The 25,030-nt window shown below is 39.6% G+C and overlaps 1 protein-coding gene across 7 annotated transcripts; it reads left to right on the top strand.

Annotated features, from left to right (window-relative positions):
* The first annotated feature begins 139 nt into the window (after positions 1 to 139).
* Positions 140 to 24,918, top strand: CFLAR (CASP8 and FADD like apoptosis regulator). Of its 7 annotated transcripts, XR_012633977.1 has the most exons (14): positions 140 to 435; positions 3,431 to 3,576; positions 5,702 to 5,795; positions 6,532 to 6,963; positions 7,759 to 7,864; positions 8,776 to 8,911; positions 9,077 to 9,174; positions 10,190 to 10,241; positions 13,101 to 13,150; positions 14,293 to 14,371; positions 18,518 to 19,031; positions 19,960 to 20,350; positions 23,052 to 23,285; positions 24,454 to 24,918. XR_012633977.1 is itself a non-coding variant. In XM_074911292.1 (12 exons), the coding sequence occupies exons 4-12, from the start codon at positions 6,668 to 6,670 to the stop codon at positions 20,096 to 20,098; spliced, it is 1,470 nt and encodes a 489-aa protein (XP_074767393.1). In that variant the 5' UTR covers positions 140 to 435; positions 3,431 to 3,576; positions 5,702 to 5,795; positions 6,633 to 6,667; the 3' UTR covers positions 20,099 to 23,031. The 7 variants fall into 7 exon arrangements, 6 of the variants coding, with proteins under 6 accessions (XP_074767393.1, XP_074767391.1, XP_074767395.1 ...); XM_074911292.1 differs by lacking the exons at positions 23,052 to 23,285; positions 24,454 to 24,918 and having other exon boundaries at positions 6,633 to 6,963; positions 19,960 to 23,031; XM_074911290.1 differs by lacking the exons at positions 23,052 to 23,285; positions 24,454 to 24,918 and having other exon boundaries at positions 19,960 to 23,031.
* The last annotated feature ends 112 nt before the right edge of the window (positions 24,919 to 25,030 follow it).

Genomic DNA, 25,030 nt, shown 5'->3' with positions numbered 1-25,030 from the left:
GCTACTGCCAACCCGCCCGCCCCCCTCACAGCGCTCCCAGCACCCCAGCGGGTCGGAAGCCATTTTGTGCGTGACCGACACTCACAAGCCCCGGCGGAAGGTTGCGCGCGGGAGACGCCCCTCCCGCCACAGCGCCGCCGCCATCTTGTGAGGCCGGGACAGGCTTATTTGCGCAGCTTCGAATTTCATCTCTTGAGGTAGACTATAAAGCGAAACGAAAAGCACAATTCTTCCCTCACTTCGCCTCAGAACACCTAACGGCACGACTCACGATAAAATCGTAAGGGTTTAGCGAATGTGGTTCGGCGGATGTATAATGATGGGAAGGCGGATAAAGTCAGTTCCCGAGTCCCTCAGCGAGGGGAGATCTCTGCCTTGAACAGCGTTGGTATCTGTGCGTAGAGGCGGCTCAGGTATCTCCAGCAGCCGTAAGAGGTACGAGCGAAAAGCGCTCTGCGTGTCTTACTGATGCGAAAGAGAAGTGATACTCGAAACCACGCCTGGTGCTAGGGAGCCTGTTGCTAGGCCGGTACCACCCCCTTCTCCTCCCTGCTCCCAGTGCTGGACGTGGCCCCGCTGCTGTAGATGAGACTTTCCCGGCGCGGTTGGGTGCGTTACACCTTTACCTTTTTCCTTTACTTTGCATCTCCTCTCACTCTGCATCTCCAGTATAGGCGCCCTAACACACTGTGCTCCGTGACCGGGTCCTTTTCCCTGTATAGGCCCGGTCCTCACCGCGGGGGCGGGCTGAGCTGGAGTGCGGAGAGCAGGAGCGTCTGGTGCAAGTGGGCCCTGAGCCCGACCTTGCTCGTGAGGAAAAACAAAACCCGACACGGGCCATTCGCCTGAAACTTTTTTTATCTTGCAGAGCGGAGTTTCCTCTCGCTTTGTTTTCCGGGTGTGATTTAAAATGATGTAGTTAGAAAGTTGTGGGGAAACCTGTGTAAACTCCCTACGCTAAAACCAGTTTTAGTTTGTGTTTTTGATGAGGAGGACTGGGGTGTTAAACTAGTAGATACCTAAATGGAAATCAGCGCGGTCACTGCTAGTTTGCACCGAGAACAAACTAAGCGTAATACTGTAATGAGAATTAGAAATGTGACAATCATTGCAAGATTTCCCTGTTTTCTCTAAGTGTCTTGTACTAAATCTTGCTTTTATAGGGAAATGTGAAAGTTGTGGAGCAGGCTCCAAACGATTCAACACTTTGAAAAATGTCAGATGACACAGATTCAAAATGCAAAATGAAACCTTTGTGTGGTTTCACTATTTGTATCTCTTCAAATAAAGCAGAGCAGAGTAAGCACTAGTCCTCCCAGTAGCAAACTAACTTCCTACTCTCCTCTAGCGTAGGGGCTTCCACATGAGCTCATCTTGTGAAACAAAGATAATTTTCCAAATCGGAACTACACCCACTCATGTTATATCCTGTTTTAGCTGCTGCAGAGATGGTTGTGAAATGTTGAAGAAATAAATGCTGTCAGAAATGACAGACTCCGATTGTAGGCCATGTTTAGAGTGTGAAATTTTTCCCTGCTTCTCTTGAAAAACCTTCCCTCTTAATATGAGGCCAGATATGTTCACTTATCATCGTTAATACAGGACTCTTATCTTTGCCTTGATAATCACATTGGTATTTGTATATTGTGCAGGATTTGTGTTGCAATCACGGGAACAAGGGCTTCATTCATGGTATTAAACAGTAAGGAGTAAAACTGCTTGAACATTATCCATGCCTATCAGCCTCCACTTGTGAATGCCAACAGGGTGTTACTTGGAGCCTTGTGTGTCTTTATGTGGGAAGTTCTAGTATGTTGTTACTTCCTGCTCCCCGGTAGAGGGGGGAAGTAGCTATTCCTGATTTTGATTATATTCAGTATGGACTGGGAGCAGCGTGCAATAGTTCAAAAATAGGAGTATAATTAACTTTTATTAGCTTCATAGAAGCTAATGAACTTAGGGATGGTTTTTTGCCTGTTCTAGTGTGGAATGGAAATTATTTGTGGTCTGAGGAGTAAATATTCTTGCTAATATCCTCAGGTGTTTTACCTTAACTTTTTTCTTATGAACATTGTTTACAGTATAATACCCAGGGTCAGAAGTCAGTACAGACTTAGACAAATATGCCAGTGACAAATGTAGTTTCCTGTGCACTATGTGAGAAATTAATCAGCTTTAAAATTGTACACTTTGTTCAGGAAAGTCTGAAAATTAACTAAACCCAGAAACTTTAAGTGCACTTTAGTATAACCTCTTTGATCTCTCGGACTTATTTTGGGGACAAGAGGACAGATGAGTCAGCCTAGAATTGATGATTTTCTTACTGGACTAATACTATTTCCCAGAAGAGCCCTTCATCTGTGAAAATTTGGGGTAATAGTGACCTCAAATAGCCAGACTTCTAGAAAACTCCATCAGTCACTTTCCTTCACCGTGCCAGGGGTTTTCCTGGGGTTTTGAGTACAGGAGGAAAACAGATCTTGTTCTGTGTGTAGGCCTGCCCCTTTCTCTCACTGCTCCTAATGTTACTGACATGATCTTGCAGTATTCTTTTATCTGGTGGTGGTGGTGGTTGTATTAGACTTCAGCTATTTGGAATTATTCTGGGTTTCTTACAAATCAGGAATATGAATGAGAAGAAACTAAAAAAGTTTATTTTTTCAACCATCTTCCTGCTCCATAAGCTTTGCATTGAAATCTTTACTCAATACATGAAACATTGAACTGATGAGGAAAATCTTGAGTGTTTTCTTGAAGCAATATTGGCAAATTACACATGCAAATGAACACATAAATTATTGGGGCAGCTTTATCTCTGAAGAGTATGAACTTTTTTTTCCTCTTGAGATAAGCTGCTTTTCCTCTCTTTGTAAAGAATTTCCATTCAATAACTCTTCTCGTTGCAGACCCCAGGTAATTAAATTGAAAACTATAATGCTGGGGTTTACATTGTCTTGGCTTTTCTCTTTAATTGTTTTAGCTATGATAACTGTATCTGTGACATTTGCAAAAGTGGTGATGGTATCAGAAGGAAGGGTGAAGCATGATGCCTTTCACCTTTCATTGTGAAGTGGGTCTGGCTCAGGTGGAATGTATTGGGCTTGTCCCAGTAGTGTGACATTTCTGCTGTCAAAATATGGGACATGGTTTTTGGATACAAGTTATAAACTTTTTTAGTTTCTACAGAACTCTTCACACGGCTCTTACTCGTTCCCCACTCAGAACCCTGGGGAAATGAACGTTACTGACGCATCACTGTATGTGCGCAGTTGTTTTTCCTTTTATTGGGAGCATCGTTTCTGGTTCATTGGACCAGTGGAATCATACGGAAGAATGCATGATCCTAGGTCATTTTTCCTTGTTTTTTCTCCCAATGAAACTGGGAAGTAGCCCCCAGCAGTAATTTGTGATGTTGATTTTTGTCCAACAGAAAATGAGTTGATGTAATCAACTTTGTCTATGGACGATCATTGGAAAATACTGGATGGAAACTAATGTGTGCTGGATCTGGATCAGTGATTTGGCAATGGTCAAATACCAGTATTCCAATGTACTTGTGGACAGACTTGCATGCAGGTAAGAGAGTTTCAACACTAGAAGTATTGATCGGTATTTTTTTTATAATGAGTATGTGATTTATTTTATATAAAGGAAGTTCACAAAAATAAATAATTCATATGTGCTTTTTTAAAGGCAGATTATTTTTAAGATAACATATAAGTAGTAATTTTGCATGTCTGAAATGCTAACTCTGTAGGAAATTGCTTCCTACCACACACTCCCTCTTTTTTTAAACTAGTTTTAAAGGATTAGATAAAAATCAACTGGAGTGGTTTTTTTAAAAAGTTTATCTGAGATTTCTGAAAATGGTCAAAAGTTGTTAAATTCCCATCTCCCTTTAGAGTGAGTCATAAATATGACTTCCTCAAGCTCTTTTGAAAGTCCCGGCTGTATGTAGCTGGGAGATGCTTTCATATGAGAGTGCTCTGTGGGAGATGATTTCATATGAGTGTGTTTTGTGCCTCCCCCTTCTTGACTGCATTATGTCATGAAAACTGTCTTTGTCCTTCCATAGAATTCTCACTAATATTTGATGCTAGATTGAAAATAAGAAGTACTTAAGAAGTACAATAAATATGGTTTTCCTCTGATAGAAAACTGTATAAAACACAAGCCAGTACATGAGGGTTTCCTCTGCTTATCAGAGGCCTGAAAATTTCCCCCCGCCTGCCCTTCCACGCCAGCTATACAAGTGATAGCATTGCAGGTCCCTGTGTAAAATAGAACAGGTTCAAAAGTACAAATATTTTGTCTGCCCAGTTTGGTTTTGTTGGAAACAAAACTTTTCATCTTGTTATATTAAAAATACTGTGGACCTGGGTATTTGAGAAGGGCAGCTTCTACTGGTGTTTCTTTTCTGTTTGAGAGGTTTTTTGCTGTTTGCAATGTTTACATTTGGGTTAAATGTTGTTGCACTTCTTAGAGCAAACAGTGCATTTAATTCTCTGAAGTTCCTAAATGGTGTGATGTGATAAGGGAAGACACTGTGTTTGTGCCTGTCCCTTTTGGGTCCTGAAGAACAGAACTGTATCAGAGAGGACGGGTGTTGCTTTTTTCTGGTTGTGTGCTGTAGCAGGAGTAGTATAATCGTACGTTTTCACTAGGTGTTTAGCAGAGTCTACGTAGAATGCACATAGGAGGCTGTGATGGGCTAAGCAGGGTATCTGCAGCGGTGTTACTGTCAGCTGCGGTTGAATGCACTTCTGAAAATGAGCCCAAGTGGCCTCAGTGCCATTTTGAGGACTCTCTTTGGTCTCATTTACACTGTGATCTGGAAGTGCAGGAGTACTTAAGCTAAGTAATACTTGGATCTCCTGGTGTGGTGGATTTAAGATATTTTACAGCTTGCCTGTACTGCCCTTCCTTACCTCCCCTTTCTGTTTTGCTTCTGAAGGTGGGACCTTGTGGTCATAGCAGTTACTTGTGTTGTAATCCTCTAGTGATTCAGACATGCTATCAGCAAGATTAACAGTGACTTTTTATTTTCAAAATACTGATGACTTTTTATTCTGACTGTCAGCAACAGTGCTGGAGGAGAAAGCCACTGCAATCTTTGACTTCTTAGAAAATACGTCTCACTGGGATAGATGAAGATAAAGGAGACTTTTCCCTAGGAACTTGAATTTGATATGCTCTTTTAGTGGGCAGTGGAACCCAATCCGTGGGTTTAATCAAATCCAACTCTTACTCCCCTTCTGAGGAAAGTCGGGTGGATGTATAGAGTTATTTTGCATTTAAACAGTATTGGGATGGGGAGAAAAAAGCTTGTATATGAGTATCTCTCATCTCCTTAATGCATGGACAAAATACCTGACCTTTTTGATGGTAACAAAATGCTGAAACTGCTTTAAAAGATATTATCCAGATGCTAGAATGTTTCCCTGTATTAGGCTTTGAAGTCAAATTGGCTTTTTCTTTTCAGAATGGTTTAAACAAAACTATGCAGTATAGTGACTGAACTCCTTGTAAGGGCTAAGATTTGTTTTCAGGTTGCTCATTTCACCCTTCTCCATGTAATGGGGATCAGAGAAAATTAAATAGAATTGCCATAGCTGGTGACAGCAGAAGTTGAGCAGAGCACTCTACTTATTTTGTTCATCACAAGAGTGGGGTTTTTTCTAGGTTTTAATTTTTATTTCAGTTTTCAGTATGGTGAAACATGAATGTCACATGAAGAAAAAGGCGACCTATGGCTTATCTTATACCTGCAGAATTAACCAGTTTGCATACTTAAGGTTGGAATGTTTTCTTTGTGTGATTCTTTCATCTTTCTGAGCATGGAGGGTGGTGTGTGTGTGTAATCCTTAAAACCCAAGTCACTTAGATTGGGGTCCCTTTAAATGATGCTAATAAGGAAGAAAGTCCACACATTCCTGAATTTATAGATAATATTTTTAAATATTACATGTTATATTGTGAATATTCCCTTTATTCTCATTTCATTTAAGGGAAAGTGTGTGCCTGATAGTAGTGGGTTTATATGTGGGGTTTTTTAACTCTTTTGTCTACAGTGTGTGATTATACTACCTCTTAGCTCCCAAAGATCTTGTTGAAAATGCCTTGAGACTTTTAGGGAAGAAAAGGTGGTGGTGAGCTGGGAGGTGGGAGGGTTGCTGGTAAAAGGTCAGAGCTTTAGAACTAAGTTGCTGTGGAACTTAACTCCTATTTTCAGAATCACTTGAAATATCACTCATCAGCAAGCTGATGACTTTTGTTTCACTTCCTATGGAATTTACAGACTTGTGTTAAGGTAATTTTACTTTTAAAAGAACTTCAATTTTTTCTGATTAGTATGACCTACCAAGTATTTTTCGTTCTGTAATGAACAGCTGGGAGAACCCCTTGAGAACAGGAGGTCTGCGTAGACTACATTGGTGTTTTAGTTGCAAGTGAAATACATCAAATGGAAGCGTTAACTGCTAACTTGTACAGCATATCACTGATCTAGTAACTTTTAATTCTCTCCCATAGAACTGCTTATGTAAAAAGGCATCTAGTTAAGAATGAACACCAGAGAAGTGCTGTGGTAGACATGGGCTTCATTTCATGTTGGCTTCCTGTTTAAAAAACAGGAGGCTGTCAATTTTAAAGGGACAGCAAGAAAGTGATGACCAGGTGCCAAGTGCCAGCTGTCCTTATTCACCAGATTGAACAAGAATTGGATAAAGACGAAGAAGAGATGATGGTTTTCCTGTGCCGAGACCTTGCTCCTGACTTGGCCACTGCTGACCTTAGAGAGCTCTTGGTGGCTTTGAATGAGAGGGAGAAATTGTCTTTTCTTGGCTTGTCTGAGCTGTTGTACAGAGTTAAGAGGTTTGACTTGCTGAGGAGAATCTTGAAGACTGAGAAAGCCACAGTGGAAGCTAACCTTGCCAGGAGTCTCAGACTTGTCTCTGATTACAGGTAATATATTTATTTCAGATTTCAAGGCTACTCTGTTTTCAAAATGGTGGGGGTGGGGGTGTTGTTTTTTGGTTTTTTTAAATGGGTCTGGAAGGTAAAAGAAAAGCAGAAAAGGGCATTTTATCTAGAGTTATAGTGAGAAGAATATGTCAAGTTTAGTCCCTAAAATAAGCCTTAGTAGCTTCTAACAAGTCATGGCATTAGAAGCGTCTGTCTTTAAGGAGTTTGTGTGTGTTAATAAAACCAGTGATGTTCTAGATTAGCAGACGGAAAGGATGAACATCATCAGTTAGAGATATTTTCCTTTCTAGTTTGCTTTGGGCACATAGCCTTGTGGTACAGCTTTTCTCAGGGGAACTCTCTCTTACTACTTTTTATTCTGTAGCTTTAAGAGTCTTAAACTAAGAAGCTCCAGTTACCTTCTTTGAGAGACTTAAGAAAGAAATATGTACTCGTAAGGAAGATTTTCCTGTGTTACCTTCTCACTGAAATAAAAACCCTGTAACTACTAGGTAAAAAAGTTAAAGATGTGTTTTGTTGTCTCATTCTCTCCGTCTCTTGAGATATTAAGGAGACTTCTGTTTTCCTAGCAGTGGCTATTACACAGTCAGTCTAAACACAGGTGCTGGTAAGCAAGAGTTTGTAATTGGATCTTTGAGTAGAGTAAGCTTTTTTTCTGTTGTTTAATTGGGAATGGCACATTAAGACTGGAAGATGGGAGAAGTTGGGTAGTTGGACAAGGGTAGAATCTTGCTGAAAGCTAGTCTGTTAGAAATGTCTCAACTTTTATTTCAGGGTACTAATGGTAGAGATTAATGAGAATCTGGAAAAAGAAGAAGTGAGTTCTCTTGTTTTTCTACTCAGAGATTATGCACCTCGTATGAAAATGGCGAAAGATAAGGTATGTTTTTCTACTGGTCTTCTCTGGAGCAATGGGAGATTGAAGTAAAAAGAAAAGTAGCTAGACAGCAAAGGAGGGGAAACAGTACTGCAAGGGGTAGTGAGGCAGGAGTATACAGAAGTCAGGAAGGAGTAGTGGCTTCTGTTTCATATTTTGTTTTTTAATTCAAGGAAAGAAGCATTGAGAAACAGTAAGAGGAAACAGTGAAGGCTTGCTGTAGTGAATGGTGTTAGAATGAACCTCACAGGCATTTAAAAAAAAAATACCTGTTTTCAGTATTACTGATCTGAAAGTTCATATATGAAGGATCTCAAACCCATACTCATATGAAATGTATCTTGAATTGCAAGGTCATATTTTGTGTTTGTGCTCTGCTTCACTTAAAAAAGAACAGGTTTATTTTAATTATGTCTTTCTCTGTACATCTGCACTCTGAATATTTGTTTAAAGCTCTGAGAAAGCAGAGATTGAGTAGAGAGGGTTCAGAAAACTTCACCACTGTGCATAGAAGGCTGAAGATTTCTGTATTCTTCCTTTGAGGTTTTTTCTTTTTCTCTTTAACCAAAGGGGGAGAGAGGCCCTGCAAATTCCCCAAAGCTTTTCTTACCTCTTACTTTGCACATGTGAGGTGACATTCCAAGTGGCTGGCTTTGTAGCGGGAAGGAAGTGAAAAACTGTTTCCTCAAAATTTTTGCTTTTAAGAATATCTCTTTCTAGTTTCCATTACTCCTATGATAATACCAAGAATTCTTTTATCTTCCAGATAATTTTCTTAGTGTTTTAGAATCTCATGACCCTAGTTCTTGAATATGCAACCTTTATGACCTCCCCACATTATTTTCTGGTTTGCTTTGTTACTGATAGAGAACAAATTACTGATATGACAGTTTGCTTTTCTGTTGCTATTCTAGAGTTTTCTAGCTCTTGTGATTGACCTGGAGAAACTAAATTTGGTGGCTCCTAATCAACTGGATTTGCTAGAAAATTGTTTTCGAAATATTCACAGGGTGGACCTGATTAGGAAGATTCAGAAATACAGACACGAAGGTAAGATGCTGTTTTTACACTGGTTACTCTTGATAGCAAGGATCTTACTGAAAATAAAATCATAAGTTACAAGTCAGAGTATTTGTATGCTTCATGGATTTAGGCTTTTAAAACAGCTGATGTATCATGCGTGTATTTTTCTGTGTGTTTCTGTTAAATTTTCAGCTTTAATGTCCTCCGGTCATTCTCAGCCAGTATATGTAAATGCACTGCAGGCATCTCTCCCTAATCTCAGTCTGATTGATCCTCCTTATAATTCAGGGGTAAGTATACAATAAATTAGACAGATTCTTTCTTTCTAAATATTGCCAGACATTGAAAGGGGATTCATCTTTGCAGAGCCTAAGCAATGAGAGATTGCTAGTAACTAAAATATTTCTTGGTTTATTTCTCATATTCCTATTTGCTGGGTTTAGGGTCTGATTTAAATCTTATGGCTGAGAAAGATCCCCTTTAAAGAACTTCTGTGCATTTTTTCCTGTTAGTTGGAAATATCTACAAAAACTGTATCTTGAAATTTTTTTTACTGCTCTGGGGAGTGAAAAGTTTTGGTTTTACTGTTCTTTACATACTGTTCTTCGTACTTCGGGACTTTGCAGGGAAAGTAGCTTTTTAACTTTGGAAGCAGAAGTTATGGCTTTTTAAGAAGAGCTTTTCGTAAGTTTTTTGGTGGGTTTTGTCTTTATGTTTGGGTTAGGTCTGATATTGGAGTAGTATGAGCTTAATAAAGCCTTTGGCCTTGCTAAATGTATTTGATGAGATTATTTCTGTCATGTGTTCAGTAAATACGTATGTATAAAGCTTACATATAAGACACCAGTGATGCAATTTGTCTTTACTAACAAAGCCACAACAGCTTTATTTTCCACACTACTAATGGGAAAGAGTTTTCACTGACTTGTCATATTGTTATAATATTGTTATAATTTACTTTCTAATTCAGTGACTGTTCCTCCGTGCTGCTCTATAGGAAACAAAATTCACATCTTCAGAGGGTTTTTTTGTTTTACTACATTATGGAATAAGCCTTTCATTGCTGTTCATGGCAAGCTGGTAACTTTTTTCTGAAAGGGAATGGTTGTGAGGGGGTTGTTTATGATTTTTGGTAGGGAGGTCTTACTTGTTATTTTGTAATACTGATTAGCTGATAGATGTGAATCTAAAATATATAATCCTTTTATTGAGGAAGAAAAATGCTGTTGTGTTATATTGTGCAGCACATGATTATTAATTCTTGAAGGAGAGAAGGGAAAATAGAACTTTTTTTTTCATTTTTAGATCCAGAATGTGAACAAAGAAGAATCACAGACTGGACAAAGTCTTATTCTGGGTAAGAGCCGTTTGATAATTTGAAAGAGCCACATGATAAATTTCATTGTTTGATAGAATCATGGAATGTTTTGGGTTGGAAGGTTCCTTAAGGTCTAGTTCCATCCCCCCTGCCATGGGCAGGGACACCTTCCACTAGCCCAGGTTGCCCAAAGCCCCATCCAACCTGGCCTTGAACACTGTCAGGGAGGGGGCAGCCACAGCTGCTCTGGGCAACCTGTGCCAATGTGTCACCACCCTCACAGGAAGAGTTTCTTCCTTACATCGAATCTAAATCTGCCCTCTTTCTGTTTAAAACCGTTACCCCTTGTCCTATCCCTATACTCCCTGATGCAGAGTCCCCCCCCGTCTTTTCTGTAGCCCCTTTAAGTACTGGAAGGCTGCTATAGGGTCTCCCTGGAGCCTTCTCTTCTCTGGGCTGAACACCCCCAACTCTCAGCCTGTCCGCACAGGGCAGGTGCTCCAGCCCCTGATCATCTTCAAGGCCTCCTCTGGACCTGCTCAAGCAGGTCCATGTCCTCCTTATGTTGGGTGCCCCAGAGCTGGACACAGCACTGCAGGTGGGGTCTCATGAGACTGGAGTAGAGGGGGAGAATCCCCTCCCTCGCCCTGCTGGTCACACTGCTCTTGATGCAGCCCAGGACACGGTTGGATTTCTAGGCTGTGAGCGCACATTGCTGGCTCACAGTCAGTTTTTCATCCACTAATACCCCCAAGTCCTTCTCTGCAGGGCTTCTCTCAGTCCACTCCTTGCCCAGCCTGTATTTGTGCTTGGGATTGCCCCGACCCATGTGCAGGACCTTGCACTTGGCCTTGTTGAACTTCATGAGATTTGCACGGTCCCACCTCTCCATCCTGTCCAGGTCCCTCTGGATGGCACAGCCCTTCCCTCCACTGAATCCCACTGTCCATGTCGCCAACAGAGATGTTAAACAGCACCGGTCCCAGCACAGAATGCTGAGGGAATCCCACTCGTAACTGCTCTCCTTTTGGACATCGAGCTGTTGACCCCATCTCTTTGAGTGTGACCATCCAGCCAGTTCCTTATCCACTGAGTGTCCATCCTTCAAACCTGTGTCTCTCCACTTTCAAGACAAATATATCATGTGGGGCAGTGTCGGAAGCTTTGCACAATCCAGGTGGATGACATCAGTTGCTCTTCCCTTATCCACCAGTGCTGTAACTGTGTCCTAGAAGGCCACCAACTTTGTCTGGCATGATTTGCCCCCGGTGAAGCCTTGTTGGGTGTCACCAATCACCTCCGTATTTTCCACATGCCCAAGCACAGTTTCCAGGAGAATCTGCTTCATGATCTTGCTGGGCACAGAAGTGAGACTGACCAGCCTGTAGTTCCCTGGGTCTTCCTTTTTTTCCTTTTTAAAAATGGGGTTATGTTTCCCCTTTTCCAGTCAGCGGGAACTTCACTGGACCACCACCACTTCTCACATGCGATGGATAGTGGCTTAGCCACTTCATCTGCCAGTTCCCTCAGGACCCGCAGATGTGTGTCATCAGGTCCCATGGACTTGGGCACCTTCAGAGTCCTTAGATGGTCTTGAATCTGATCTTCTACAGTGGCTGGTTCTTCCTTCTTATGCACTCTAGAAGGTATCAGTGGTTGAAGTCTCCCAGGAGGACCAGGGCTTGTGAGCGTGAGGCTGCTCCTACCTGTCTGTAGAGGGCTTAACCCCCTCGGTCTTCCTGGTTGGGTGGTCTAGAGTGCATAAGCAATCCAGGAGGTTCCTGTTGATGGTAACTTCCTTCTCCAAGTGATAGAGGAGCCAACAAGGAGAGGTGCTGTGCTGGACCTTGTTCTCACCAACAAGAAGGCACTAGCATGGAGTGTGAAGCTCAGGGACAGCCTGGGCTGCAGTGACCACAAAATGGGGGCATTCATAGCCCACTCTAGCATCTCTTGTCCCTGCCTTCTCTTTAATCCTGACCCATAAGCCTCAGTCAGGTCCTCATCCATCCCCAGGCATGTCTCTGTGCACTCCAGCTGGTCACTGACATAGCAAATGAGCCCCTCTCCTCGTCTCCCCTGCCTGTCCTTCCTAAAGAGCCTGTCTCCTTCCATTCCCACACTCCACTTGTAGGAGCCATCCCATCACATCGCCATGATGCCAGTAAGATCACAGCCCTGTAGGTGTGTGCATTTCTCTAGCCCATCTTGTTTATTCTCCTCTTGTTTATGATAGTTGTGTTTATGGCTGATCCAGTTGATAACAGCAGGAGCAGAAAGTATTTAGTAGCTCTGAAAACGGAGCCTTGCTTCATTATTTGCTCTTTATTTGCTTTGTTTCTTAGATCTTAGAACTGTATTGAAATTGTTGTGGGCTTCCACTGTCACAATGTTTTAACAGAAAAAATAGTTTATTAATAAAACCATGGAAAATGTTGGCTAGCCAACTCTGGAGACCTGTGTAGTGCAGCTGTGCCCATTAAGTCTTGAGTAGGAAGTTTTTGTGCCAGTTTAGTGCTGAACTCTCCAACAGGCCAGCCAGGAAGATGTCTGGTGAGTACCAGGTTCTTAACATGTGTGTTGTATTCTTTCTGGAAACCCAAAATACCTCTCAAATATGGTTATTTTTAAAAGAGTAGTTGGCTGAAATCTCTCAGTATGAGAGACACTGATTGTTTCTTTGTTTATTCTAGTCACAAGATGTAGAAAGCAATCCAAATAACATTTTAGAGGTGAAAATTTTGGGGTTTTTTTAACTTCAGTAATGTACATAGAAACTAAGAGGTGCAGATGAGTAGGAACTTGGCTGAACTAGATAGGTTCTTTAACTGATTTTTTGTCAAAGAACTGTCACTGGTACTCACATACTGAGGTTACTTCTGTATGTTTTAACTACAGCAGAACCAATCCACATGTCCATTCAGGAATCAGGACCAGTGTCACATAAGGTATGTGCATATATATGCATGTAAATAGGATAAAAACCTCTGCAGGTATTTACCTTAGTTTTCTTTGTGTTTCGTTTTGAGATTTCCTTTAATTGCATGCAGACAGAACAACATGTACTTCCATATGTTCCTCAGCCATAAACAGGTTTTGTTCTGCCTTTGCACAATATATTTGTAATGTGAAATACTTGCTGATATTCTGAGAGCAGCAGTGTGCAAAACACACATACATGTTATTAGTAGAGGCTAAGTGAAGACCTGTTGGAAGTCAGACCTCTTGCCATCTACATTAGAAATTGCAGGGCTTCTCTGCATGCAGTAAATTTCGTTCTTTATTCTCTTTCTGTTCCTTGCTCTCCAGGTAGAAGAGACATGCTTTGGGTATTAATGATAAGAATGGACTACTGCTATTTTCACTAACTTTTCTATAGGTCAGGAATCAGGTAGTTACCTATAGCAAATTGATTGTAATATTTTTAAAGGGGAAGGGAGTTGTGGTAAGAGTTATTACAGATTATTTAGGAGGTTGTTCCACTAAATAAGGAAAGAAATGTTGTTCTGATGAGCTGTGCTTGCTTGCACACCTGAAGAACACAGAAGTTCTCTACATTTATTGTGTTGGCATTGTGAAGTTTATAGCTCCCAATATGTCAATAAAAGTTACACTTAAGGAAATGAATTCTGAAGTACTATAGAAGGATCATTGCTGTCATAGTCTAGGTCTTTAAAAAGCCTCTCCACCCCATACAGCTGCTTTTTTTTTTTTTTTTTTAAACTATTGAAGATCTGTCCAGAGTTAAGGTTCAGTCTCAAACTCTCTTCTCTCATTTTTGGTACAGTCTTAGCCTTTAATAATCCTTAAGGATTATTACGGTACTAAGCTTGCATAACACAAGGATGCAAAAATTAAGCTTATACAAGAAATAAGGAAAAAAATCATTAGTCCATGTCTCCTGATTTTTTTGGTTTTGTTGTGTAGATAAGACATACTACATCCCAGTAGATAGACTTCTGCTAGCTACTCTATGGAAAAACAACATATAATTGAAAAGATTTGAGGTGGTTAAATATGAGAAAAGAATCAAGTCCGTGAGTTGAGCGTTTGACATGTTAACTTAGTATTTGTCCTTTACGTTCCTCAGGTGTTTGATGATCAGTACAGAATGCAAAGTCAACCTTTAGGAATATGCCTGATAATAGACTGTATCGGCAATGACACGGGTAAGTCTCTGAATTTGAAGTCCCTTATCTTGTTAATCTCTGATAAGAACAATTTAGCATAAAGAATATGATGTACGTTTACCAGCCAGACTAGGGTAATGTTGTCCTAGTCAGCTAGTCTATCAATTGTAGTAAATCTTCTAAAGCAGAGAGTTGGAAGGCCCAACCTGAGGTTAAAGACAACTGTCCTCACTATTGCAAACAATGTTTGTTTGGGTTTTGGGGCAAAATCTCTGAATGAAAGAATTTGGAAGGATATAGACTGAATTTTGAGAGGGAGAGTGTTCAGAGACCAACAGAATAGTTAAGCTACAGCCATACAGCAGGTTATTGGCAGAGGTGGGAAAGATAGTGTTTCCCACCACTTAAAACCAAAAGCAAAGCTGTTGCAGATTTGAAGCATAATCATATTGGACACCACAGATTTTGAAGGCACAGAGCTGAAGGCATGTGGTCCTTTATTAGTAATGCATCTAGGCTTTCTTGCACAGTTTAATTGAAACTGTCACCATGGCTTTATAGGGAAAGGAATTTTCTTCCTTCCCTCTTGGTTTAGTTAAAAAAAACCAAACCAAACCAATTTGCATGTAGAATTCAAGGTAGTCAGTGCCATGGTTAAGGTGTGGGTTTTCCCTGATTGCCTTTGTAGAATCCAAAAATTAGATTCTTGCATAAGCAAAAAAGCCCCCACTCTCATCATTCTAACACATGGGGCTAAAAATAAAAATGAAGAGCATACTTGCAGTCAGTTCTGTAATAAGCTAGGAGATGTAGGAGAAGAGTTGGGTTTGTGAGCATATCTTTTCTCTTTCTCACAACTAATGGTCCAGCAGATGCACCAACTTAGAATGACTGATGTAGTCATTGAAGAGCAGTGGATGCAGAGCACAGACACAGAAAGTAAAATTGTAATGTCTGCTTGACAATAGTATTTTAAGTAAATTATACAAAACAAGACACTTAGTTTGCCACTAGGGTAATGGGAACTAGAACTGATTTACAATCCTGCTATGGGATCTGATTTTGGTCTGTCCTACCAAGTTCATCAGTGACCTCTGGCCAGAGGAGCGGGGGGTGGGGGGGAATGCAATTGCTTGAATGTAGAAATTAAATTGTTCACTCTAAAGCACTTCTTCATTTCTACTCCAAAAAAAAGAAAAAGCTGACTTTGCCTCAAGAGGAAAATAAAGCTAAGAGAGACTGCCAAGAACTGAACGACTGGGGTGGGGGCGTCTCTTAGGATCAAACGTTCTGCTCAGTCCTGTTGGCTGCTTCTTTACTTTCCTGTTTTTCTCTCATGGTAGCTTTAGAGAGCAAACAACCCTTTTGATGCAAAAAACTTATTAGTCAGCCTTAATCTGGAAGGTAGCATGATAATCTGCTCCAGTACCAAAACAGTTATTTACTACTTGGAGTTCTGTTTCTTAAAAGCAAATGCAAAAAGGATTGCTAGAGGAATTTCAGTGTGGAGAACCAAAAAAAAAATGAGGTGTGAAAATAGCCTTGTTTACAAAAAAACCCTCTTTAATAAAATTTCATTTTTCTAATGGGATATGAGCATGTGCTGACCTGACTGATTGAACAAGAGTGTTTCACTATGCCGGGTTTGAGTTTTTTAAATGAAATAGTAAGTGTAAAAGCAGGTAATGCACATACACTGGAGAAAAAAATGAAGTAAAGAAGAAACTGCTACATCACATAGTTCATAGTCACATACATAAATTTAGTTCTACTCTTCCTTAGAAGGCACAGGTCTTTTGCACAGACAATACACTGTGCAGACACCTTAGTCATAGTAATTGCTACTAAATACAAAGATGTGCACAAAAGAAATTTTAAAAATCAGTGTGCATGCTCTTCATGAGCTCACATGGTCATTTCAGTACTTGTACAAGAACTGAAAGTGTAAATGTGACAGAGGAAGTCTGCTGACTGGAAAGGACAAAAATGGGTTACATGTTTAGCATCTGGCATATCAGATACACCTGCAAATCATGGTTCCGTTGCTGTTGTGCCAGAACCACCCAAAGCAAGTCTTAGTGTGCCTCAGTCTCCGTGCTTGTCTGCATTGGATGCAGAAGCAATTAAACCATGTGTGTGTCTCATATGTTTAATGTCACCAGTACATCATCATCATTTTAACATAATAGAAAGCAAGACTTTCACTGAAATACATTACTGTATCGGGATTCAGGAAAGTGAGATACTATAGTGAGATTCAAGAGAAGCAGGACATACGGCATTGCTTTAAAAAGTTTGTTAGAAAGGCAGTCACTGCTCTGTAGAGTTGGTGGGCAACACTACATCCGAAGTCTGAAAATACCAAAGAAAGAGTGCAGGGAGCATGTTAGGAATTCTATCTGTGGTGTGCGTTAGGGTCGGTAGCTATCCCAAGATGTAGTCTGAGGCAACTGAACCAATAACAGATGCAGTAGGTTCAAGGATTTACAACAGTTGAAAATGCCCAGTATAAACAATGTGAATTCATCAAGTGCTTATAAAATGCAAACTGAAATGCACCTTGCTGTTTTGTAAATAGCTGCTTTTGACTTTGCCGTTAGGAAGCCAGTTTTTATCCTTATGTTGTAAACAAGGGGAGAAAAGGGTAATTTTTTATGTAGAGTGCAAATGCTGAAAATTCAGTGGTGGTTCGTCGGGAGGTGATTACTGTTGAAGAAACACGTTTTCTGATCTCAGGTTGCATCATGTAATGATGTGTTTTGTCTTGCCTTAAAGTTAAATAACTGTATCCAGAGTTTACCATGCATCATTTCTGATTCATTGTTAGACAAAGGTATTGGCTCTGAATTTTTTTGGTTTAATTATTTTTTTTAACTGTGACACCCAGAGTGTGTGTATGGCCTACGGTGACACCAATTTTTGTATCTGTGTGTGAGTATATGTACATGGTAGTGAGACAATTACAGGAAAAGCACTCTCGTTGCTCTGTTGATTTGCGTAGGTACTTCTGCCCTCTAATGACTTCATCGAGTATAAAACTTCCAAACCGTATTACTACTGAATCTTCTGCCTGAATTTTGAGAGCACGTTTTATTGCCTAAAATAGAGGGGATTTTCCCTTCTGTTTCCAAATAAAAATATGCCTGACAAGTTTTTTATTATTTTACAAAATTCAGACAAACCAAGAGAAATTGAATGAAACTCTATAGTTCCTGTTTATCACCTCACTGTAGTATAGAGTTTATATCTACCCTGTATTTTGCTGAGAAAAGTTACAAGTTCTGTTCATTGTTCTGCGTGTGGGCTTTTTGAGGAGCTCAGTGTGCTAGTACAACTCCTGCTTTGCTGACAGTTACCTCTGAATTAGCCTCTGCTAAATAGGGATTGTTAAACTTTTGAAGTAAAGGAACAGTCTAGCTCTCTGTGTCTGTAAGGCACTTTACATAAACATAGCACTTGAGATTTCTTGTCATATCAGAAACTGTGCATGGGCAATGTATATGTGGTTTATGGTAAAGATTTGATGCTACAGGTATGAATCATAGTAGTAGCTTGTGGTTCTCTGAACACTTAAAAAATACCTGTGGTTTTAACCACCATGTATCTGGTTTCATTCCCATATTAATAAACATTCAAAGTAGTTACTCAGAGCATAACACTTATTCCTGCAGCACAGGTTAATACAAATACAGTAGACTTAGATCTTGATTTTTGGCTACCTGCAGTTTTAATTTCTAACACATTTGAAAGGGTTCATTGTTCATGGGGGTTTTTTTTCTCTGAAAATGCCATTTTGTCACAGTTAAAACTCCAGTGTGCATTCTCCACCTGGAACTCATCACTTACAGTCCATTTCATATAATGGGAAGCATAAATGACTGCAGCAGGTTGCTTTTTGACTGATGAAAGGCAGACTCTGCATTTCCTGTGCAGTTCTGTATATCTGTAATAACCATTCAGAGTAATTCTGACAAATTAGAAGGTGAAACAGACTTTTAAAGACAACATGCATATAGCAGTACAAGTATGTAATGTACTGTGATCAACATCAAGTACTCCCATTTTTTAATTGTGATTAAATAAATGTCTAATTTCCAGTAGCGAAATACTGTAAATACTGTAATTCAAGGTAGTTGAGATTGAGCCTTGGTATGCTGTGATTTAATTACCTCTTACTTTTTTCAGATATGTTGGAAGAGACCTTCAGAGGCTTAGGCTATGACGTTCATTGTCACAGATACTTAAATATGAACACCATGAATCAAACATTGCTTGAAGTTGCAAGGTTGCAGAAGCACAGAAATTGTGACAGCTTCGTTTGTATATTGGTCAGCCGTGGAAGTCCTCAGAGCATCTTCTGTACAGACCATACCTTTTCTGGATTCCCTTTGGAACAGATAAAGAAATACTTTACAGCAGACTCATGTCCTGAACTCGTAGGAAAACCAAAGCTTTTTTTTATTCAGAGCTACATTGTGCCAGAAAATGAGCAAGAATATACTAGTCTGTTGGAAATAGATGGGAATGATGAGAAAATCATTGCTAACACAAAAATCCCTTGGAAAGTCACTATCCCCCAAGTAGCAGACATCTTTTGGAGTCAGTGCAAGGTAGATGTGTCTACACTAGAAAAATCTCCAAGTTCATCCTCATATTATCTGCGTTGTCTGGCTGAGCTACTCCGCAATCCTCATAAAAGGTAAATTTTAAAAAAGACATAAAAATAACCCTTTTTCTATGACAGCCTGCTGTCATAGAGATAGAGAAACCTTAAGTTTCATGCCATCTGGTCCTGTAAAGTATCTTCATGCTGTGTCGTAGGTTACAAGACAGGTATACCTGATCCTGGAGTGATGGCACAGGAAGGCAGGGTAAAGTGAAGTTGCTGATTCTGGAGGGTAAAATTAAAGTGTGTTATGGCACTGGGGCTTGCAGGATGAGAAGGGAAGGACCTGTCCTGGGTAACGTATGTCAGTGCTTTACACAGGATTGGAGATTTTCCTTCTCCAACATAACAGGGCACACGCCAGGCTTCTGTCCAATTGAGGATTGCCTTTTATCATTAAGAAGGGCTCTACTTGTAAATATAAAATGTTAGTGCCTAGGTTCAGGGAAAAGGGAGTTAAGAGGGAAGGATTTTGTCTTTTCTTTAGATCTAATTAACCCTCTGCTCAGAGAGCCACTAGTTTGTCAATTTGTAATCTTGAATTTAAACTACCAGAAAACTTTAGTCTGTCCAAAGAGAGTATCAAAAGTAATCTGTGCTAAAATCAGGTATGTTGGGTATATAACTTAACAATAAAGGTTTCTTTGTACAACTGATCTACCAGGGAGCTAGCAACTGTTTTTCAAGGTAGTTGTGGGGTTAACATTAACCCTAAAACCTTGTGATGAAATCAGAGATCATCATGTCAGCATAGCCAATATCACAACAGTGATTTGGGTTATAACAGGTTGTCTCCAAAATGCATATTCAGCCTTGGGTTTTAGAGGTGTAACCTCTGCAATAAAGACAGAAATTTGAAACTTTCTCCTTGCTGAGTCTGAAGGTATCTTATCTCTTGTGGATTCTTAAATGGTGTCTTTCTTCATTCTCTAATAGAAAGCTTTTATTTTTCTTGCTGCAGGAAACTCTCTATATTAGATATCCACACAGAACTGAACAGAAAAGTCTATGAATGGAATAAGACCACTGACCCAAGCCAACAATACTCACTTCTGCTCCAGCACACACTGAGGAAGAAACTTTTTCTTTCTCCCACTTAACTGATGTTGGAAAAGACATGTCTGAAGTGGCTAACAAGAAACACTACGATGCAGACAGTTTCACACATACTTTTAGTTTATGCAGTGTTGTTGCACGTGTATCTAAAGTGCCTGTTGCTTCCAAACCCAGGGATTTAGAAGCATTTTTGTGTGTTGAGGCCAATTCCTTATTGATAATGTATCTGAAAGCTTGGATGAGAATGGCAGCTGTCCTATATAGCACTGCAACAGACCTACAACCAAGTACAACAGGTAAACAGGGTGGAAGGAGCTCTAAACTGTATAGCTCGTGGGTTTTCCAGGGCTTTGTGTTTTTATTGTTTCATTGGTGGTTTTTTAGCATACCTATTAGCAGTGCACCTATCTAGGTTCTTCTGTTGATGCTTAGAACAAGTATAAGCCAGTGCAAACCACTGAAATTCACTGGGTACTCTCCTCAGCACCTAATAATGGAAAATGTGTCATGACAGTATGTCTACACAGCAATGCCAGTTCTTCATTAGCAAGTTCTGACTTGTGTGCCTCCACAGACTAGCAAAACAGAAGGAGGAGAAAGATGATCTTTTAAATAATTTGGATTCCATCTGCCTGCTGCATTACAGGTTGTGATTCACCCAGAACCCTGTGTTGTCAGTACTATCCACAGCACACAATGGTTATATGTTAATAAATGAGATATTCTGCCATGTTTTGGGCTAACTGTGGCAGGGCTTTACAGTAATCTACCAGACAGTTAAAAAATGTGGAATTTTGGCAGATGTTTTGTGGAAGGTGAAACATGATTCACACTTGCTGCACCATGCATAGTTGTAAAAGTACACTTTTATCGTATTTGAACTTAAATGTCCTGTAGCAGCCACTGGCTCTTAAGATGGGTTTAAATTAAACACTGCACCCTCATTTCTTTTGCTTAAGAAAAAGGATGCGTCTTTATCAATTGTGGGGTTTTTTTCCAAGTTGCCCTTACTCTTCTGAAAAAGACATGAGTTAAAATCATCCTAAATAAGTGGAGCAAATGCCTAACCTAAAGAGTTGAGTTAAGCTGCTTATTGTATAACAGTGTAACCTGGATGAGTTGTATTGAAATTTATTGTCACTGAATTTATGGCATTCTCTTCCCTCCTAAAGTAGGCCACTGGTGTACTTCTAATACTTGTAATACAGTCTCCTGTTCAGGAAAGAATTCAAGGCCTTGGTGTGCCTTGCTGGGTTTCTGGTGTCATTATACCATACATCCTTCTGGCATGTGTTTCATGTGAGCAGAAAGGAAAGGAATTTTTGCTAATACAGGATATGCAAGTTCCTTGAGCAAATACACTGCAAAAAGACTTTTACTAGTGTAGCTGCATTTGATTTGAGTAAAAAGCAGATGTGCTTACATATATATAATTCACCTACAATGCTTTTCATTGTAGACCAAATGTAACAGGCAGCTAGCCTATTGATACTATACATGGTATACTATCAGTATACATTAGTATATTACTGATAATTAGGAGGGCTTGGCCAGTAAACTTACTCTGGTAGCAGTGCCTTTTTTTATTCCTTGATACTGTGTTGTACATCTTAGGTGTTGGCTTGACATTTTTATTAACTTTTTTTTAAAAACAGGCTTCTTAGGTTTCATTTGGAAAAAAAAAAATAGTTTTCAAGTAGCTTCTGTAATTGAAAGTAAAATGCACTTTTATTTGTCAAAAAATAGATATTGAAGTCTAAAAAGTGCTCAGGAGTCTTTCCTTGTTATGTGATGTAGACCCAGTCTCTTGCTGGCTTAAGAAGTTCCTAAACTGCTGATTGATGAGGATTGTTAGGAGTATACAAAGAGGAGAAACCCACTGAACAAGTTTTATCCTATAGTCTTTCACTATACGTGCGAAATGTTAAGATTGAAATATGTATTTATTTATATTAATGTACTATTTTATATAATATATAAAGTATGTTTTATATCATTGTGATTAAATCTTCACTCATTACCTTTTTTAAAATTTTGTATTCAGTTTTATTTGCATGTTAACTCTGGAAAGTTCCGTACACGGCTGTGATGTGAAGAAATTTTTGCACAATTCAGTAATATAATTCACCTGTATTGCAAGCCTATGCATTCCGTATTTTTCTCTTTCCACTTCAGAAGCTATAGTGTCCTCTTTAATAAAGTATATGGAAACTTTTTAGTAGCTTTGAATTGGGAAATATAACCCAAAATTTTATGTTTAACTATGGGTACATGTGTTATTTGTGTTACTGTAATTTGACGTAGGCACAGGCATAAAGGGAAAAATCAAATATAATTTTTTTCAAAACTCAGAAATACTCTAAAAGCTTATTTTCTATAAGCATTAAAATAAAAATACTAAATCCAGTTTCATGATCCTATAGGTGTGGAAATAAATGCATCATAGTGGGGCAGGGAGAGGGGGCAGGTCTTCCTTTCAGTTTAGTGTTCTCTAAGAAAGGGTTTACTGAACTGGTCCTTTTCTTTAAACTAGGGCCATAATGCTTCTGGCTTTAAAATACTAAATACAAAATTTAAAATACTTTATGTCTTAATTATGTTCATATGTATTCCACACACTCAAGTAGAGAGCTTACTGCATTGTATCAGCAGAAGGGTCTGTACTATATGTGATAGGTAATAAAAATAGCATTCATTTTAACCCTAAATATTTAATAACTGACTGTCTTCCAATAAAGTAAAGCAAAGCACAAGTGTAATTTTGAAACTCTACCTTGTTGATGTTTCATGGGGTAAGAGAAGGATTATAAAATGACAGATTTGGAATATTATAAGTTACTTCCTATAGTGGCTGGTAAATGAAGCAAATGTTGAAACAAGTATGTTTTCTGTGATGGCAGAAATAAGATGTGATTCCTATTTATCATATATATCTTTGTGATGTTAATAAATGTGGTTTCACAAATTAGCTTCACTTTTTCCCATTTTCCTTACTAGCTTTTGCATGTGATGAGCACTTCTGCTGCCTTACAGACCAAAAGCAGGGAGAATGGAAGAAAGAGGAGGCAGAGAGATGAGGGAAAGTAATACAGAAATTTCAAGCAGAAACAAGAAGGGGAATGATAGGGAGAACCAAGAGAAGAACAAATAGGGAGAAGAAGATTTGGAGGAGAAATACAGCATCGATACTGGAATGAGAAAGAAGAAAACAGGAGAAAAGGGAGTAAGAAAGTAAGAATAATAGTGGTGGGGTTTTGTGGGTTGGTTGTTTTGGGGTTGGGTGATACCAAATACAATACTTACTTAAAATATTAGCAATAGAATCTATTCTGTTTCTGATAGGTTTGTGACAATGTAGGTTTGGTTTGGGGGTTATGAAGTGTGCATGTTCTTCACCTCAGTGCATGACACAGTAAATAAAATCCATGTCCCCTTCCTTAATAAGTGATGAAGCAACACTATTTGGAAAACTGTAGACACTCCTGTAAATAGCCCTTGCAGTGAAAAAAGAAGGGAGTCTTTTAGGTCTGGCTGCTTGGGTCAGAAGTTGCTAAACCAGCCTTCTGATAACCAAAATGTTGGCACATGGCATGTGTCATGTAGCATTCATGGATGTCAGATACTGATTTTCTACACTGATTTCTTGACCCCCAGTAGCTTCTTAAACCATAGCAGTACTCATGCTGTAATTCATCTAAGCAGTATTATTGTCTTGATACCTCTTTCAAGAGTGGCATGTACTTGCTGCGTGGTCAAAAGTAGCACTGAAGTCGGTACACATGATAGTTACGGTCTGTTCTTGACGTACTATGCACTTAAAATTTGAGTCTGGGAAGTGACTGGATGCTGGGCAGGGTTGCATCAAGTTGTACAGGTATTGTAGATAGAGTGGTTGAATGATATCAAACTTCCCATTAAATAGCCAAAAGGGGAAAAGAATTCTGGATCTATCATGAGTTTAGGGTGTTAGCACAGGAACATAAAAAGTGACATGCTGGTGAAATTTGGTCACAGGCTGCCAAAATGTCTAGTTTTCAGAACCTGCTGTTGAACAAGATAAAACAAGCCACTCCTCCTCTGCTCCTGCATGATCAGTGCTTGGAACAAGGCTATCGGACTCACTGCTCCATGGCACTGAACTTTGTTTTTGCTTTCTGATAATCAAAATAAAAATTTCTTGTACTTTTGTATGTTCTTTATATATGGAAGAAGGAAAAGAGGATTGGCAGAATACAGATGATGCCTTCCAGTGGCTCAGAAGGTGTACCCTATGAGGCAGGAGATTCTGTGGTGTGTTGTACCAGACTTAAGTTGCATGATTTTCCTCAGCCGCCTACATGGGTATGACCAAGTCATAAATCTAGTTTACTCTGTACTGTTACATACTTGTGTCTTACAGTGGTTGCCAACTCATTATCCAGAAAAGGATTTAGTTCAAGAGGACGTAACGGCGCTAACAGTTGTAGATGGAGTACGCTGTCTGTCTGATTTCCCCTTTCAACTCTGCGTAAGAAGTACCATTGACTCCTGTAACAGATACCTGGGTCAGAGAAGCTTTTTATGACGGTTTCTGAGAATTTTTTTCTGATACCCAGAGTTTCACCATTTCTGACATGCAGGAAGAAGTTGCTGAGAAGAAGCTGCCATCTGTGTGGATGATCTGCTGGGTATCTGACTGTGTTCCATTTAAGCTGTATCTCCTGTACCAAATAATTCAACAGCTTTTTTGTGGCTCTTCTGGAGAATGTCTTTTTTTCAGCTTCTATGTTAGAATCAGTAAGACATTGCAAGTCTTAGGAATTCTGGTTTTGTGGATTGTGACTTTCTGTACATGCCATATTTAAAAATTTGTGTTACTCTGAGAGTGTATTGTGTTTTGTCAAACCCGTCCCAGGCTCGGCCACAGGGGAAGGGCGGCCGCTTCCCTGAAACAAAGATTCGCTCAGCAGTCTGGATTGAGTATAACTGTTAAGCAC

The sequence above is a fragment of the Athene noctua genome, chromosome 7 (genome assembly GCF_965140245.1).
Source record: "Athene noctua chromosome 7, bAthNoc1.hap1.1, whole genome shotgun sequence".
Lineage (NCBI taxonomy): Eukaryota > Metazoa > Chordata > Aves > Strigiformes > Strigidae > Athene > Athene noctua.
The sequence above is the reverse complement of the archived record's forward strand: the minus strand, read 5'-3'. Positions and strand labels throughout refer to the sequence as shown.

Excerpts from the sequence above, each read along its gene's own strand:
- CFLAR (XM_074911294.1), top strand. The coding sequence starts at position 6,668 with ATGACCAGGTGCCAAGTGCCAGCTGTCCTTATTCACCAGATTGAACAA. Across the intron at positions 14,372-18,517 it reads CTGTATCGGCAATGACACGG|ATATGTTGGAAGAGACCTTC; the intron begins GTAAGTCTCTGA and ends TACTTTTTTCAG. Across the intron at positions 19,032-19,959 it reads CTCCGCAATCCTCATAAAAG|GAAACTCTCTATATTAGATA; the intron begins GTAAATTTTAAA and ends TTCTTGCTGCAG.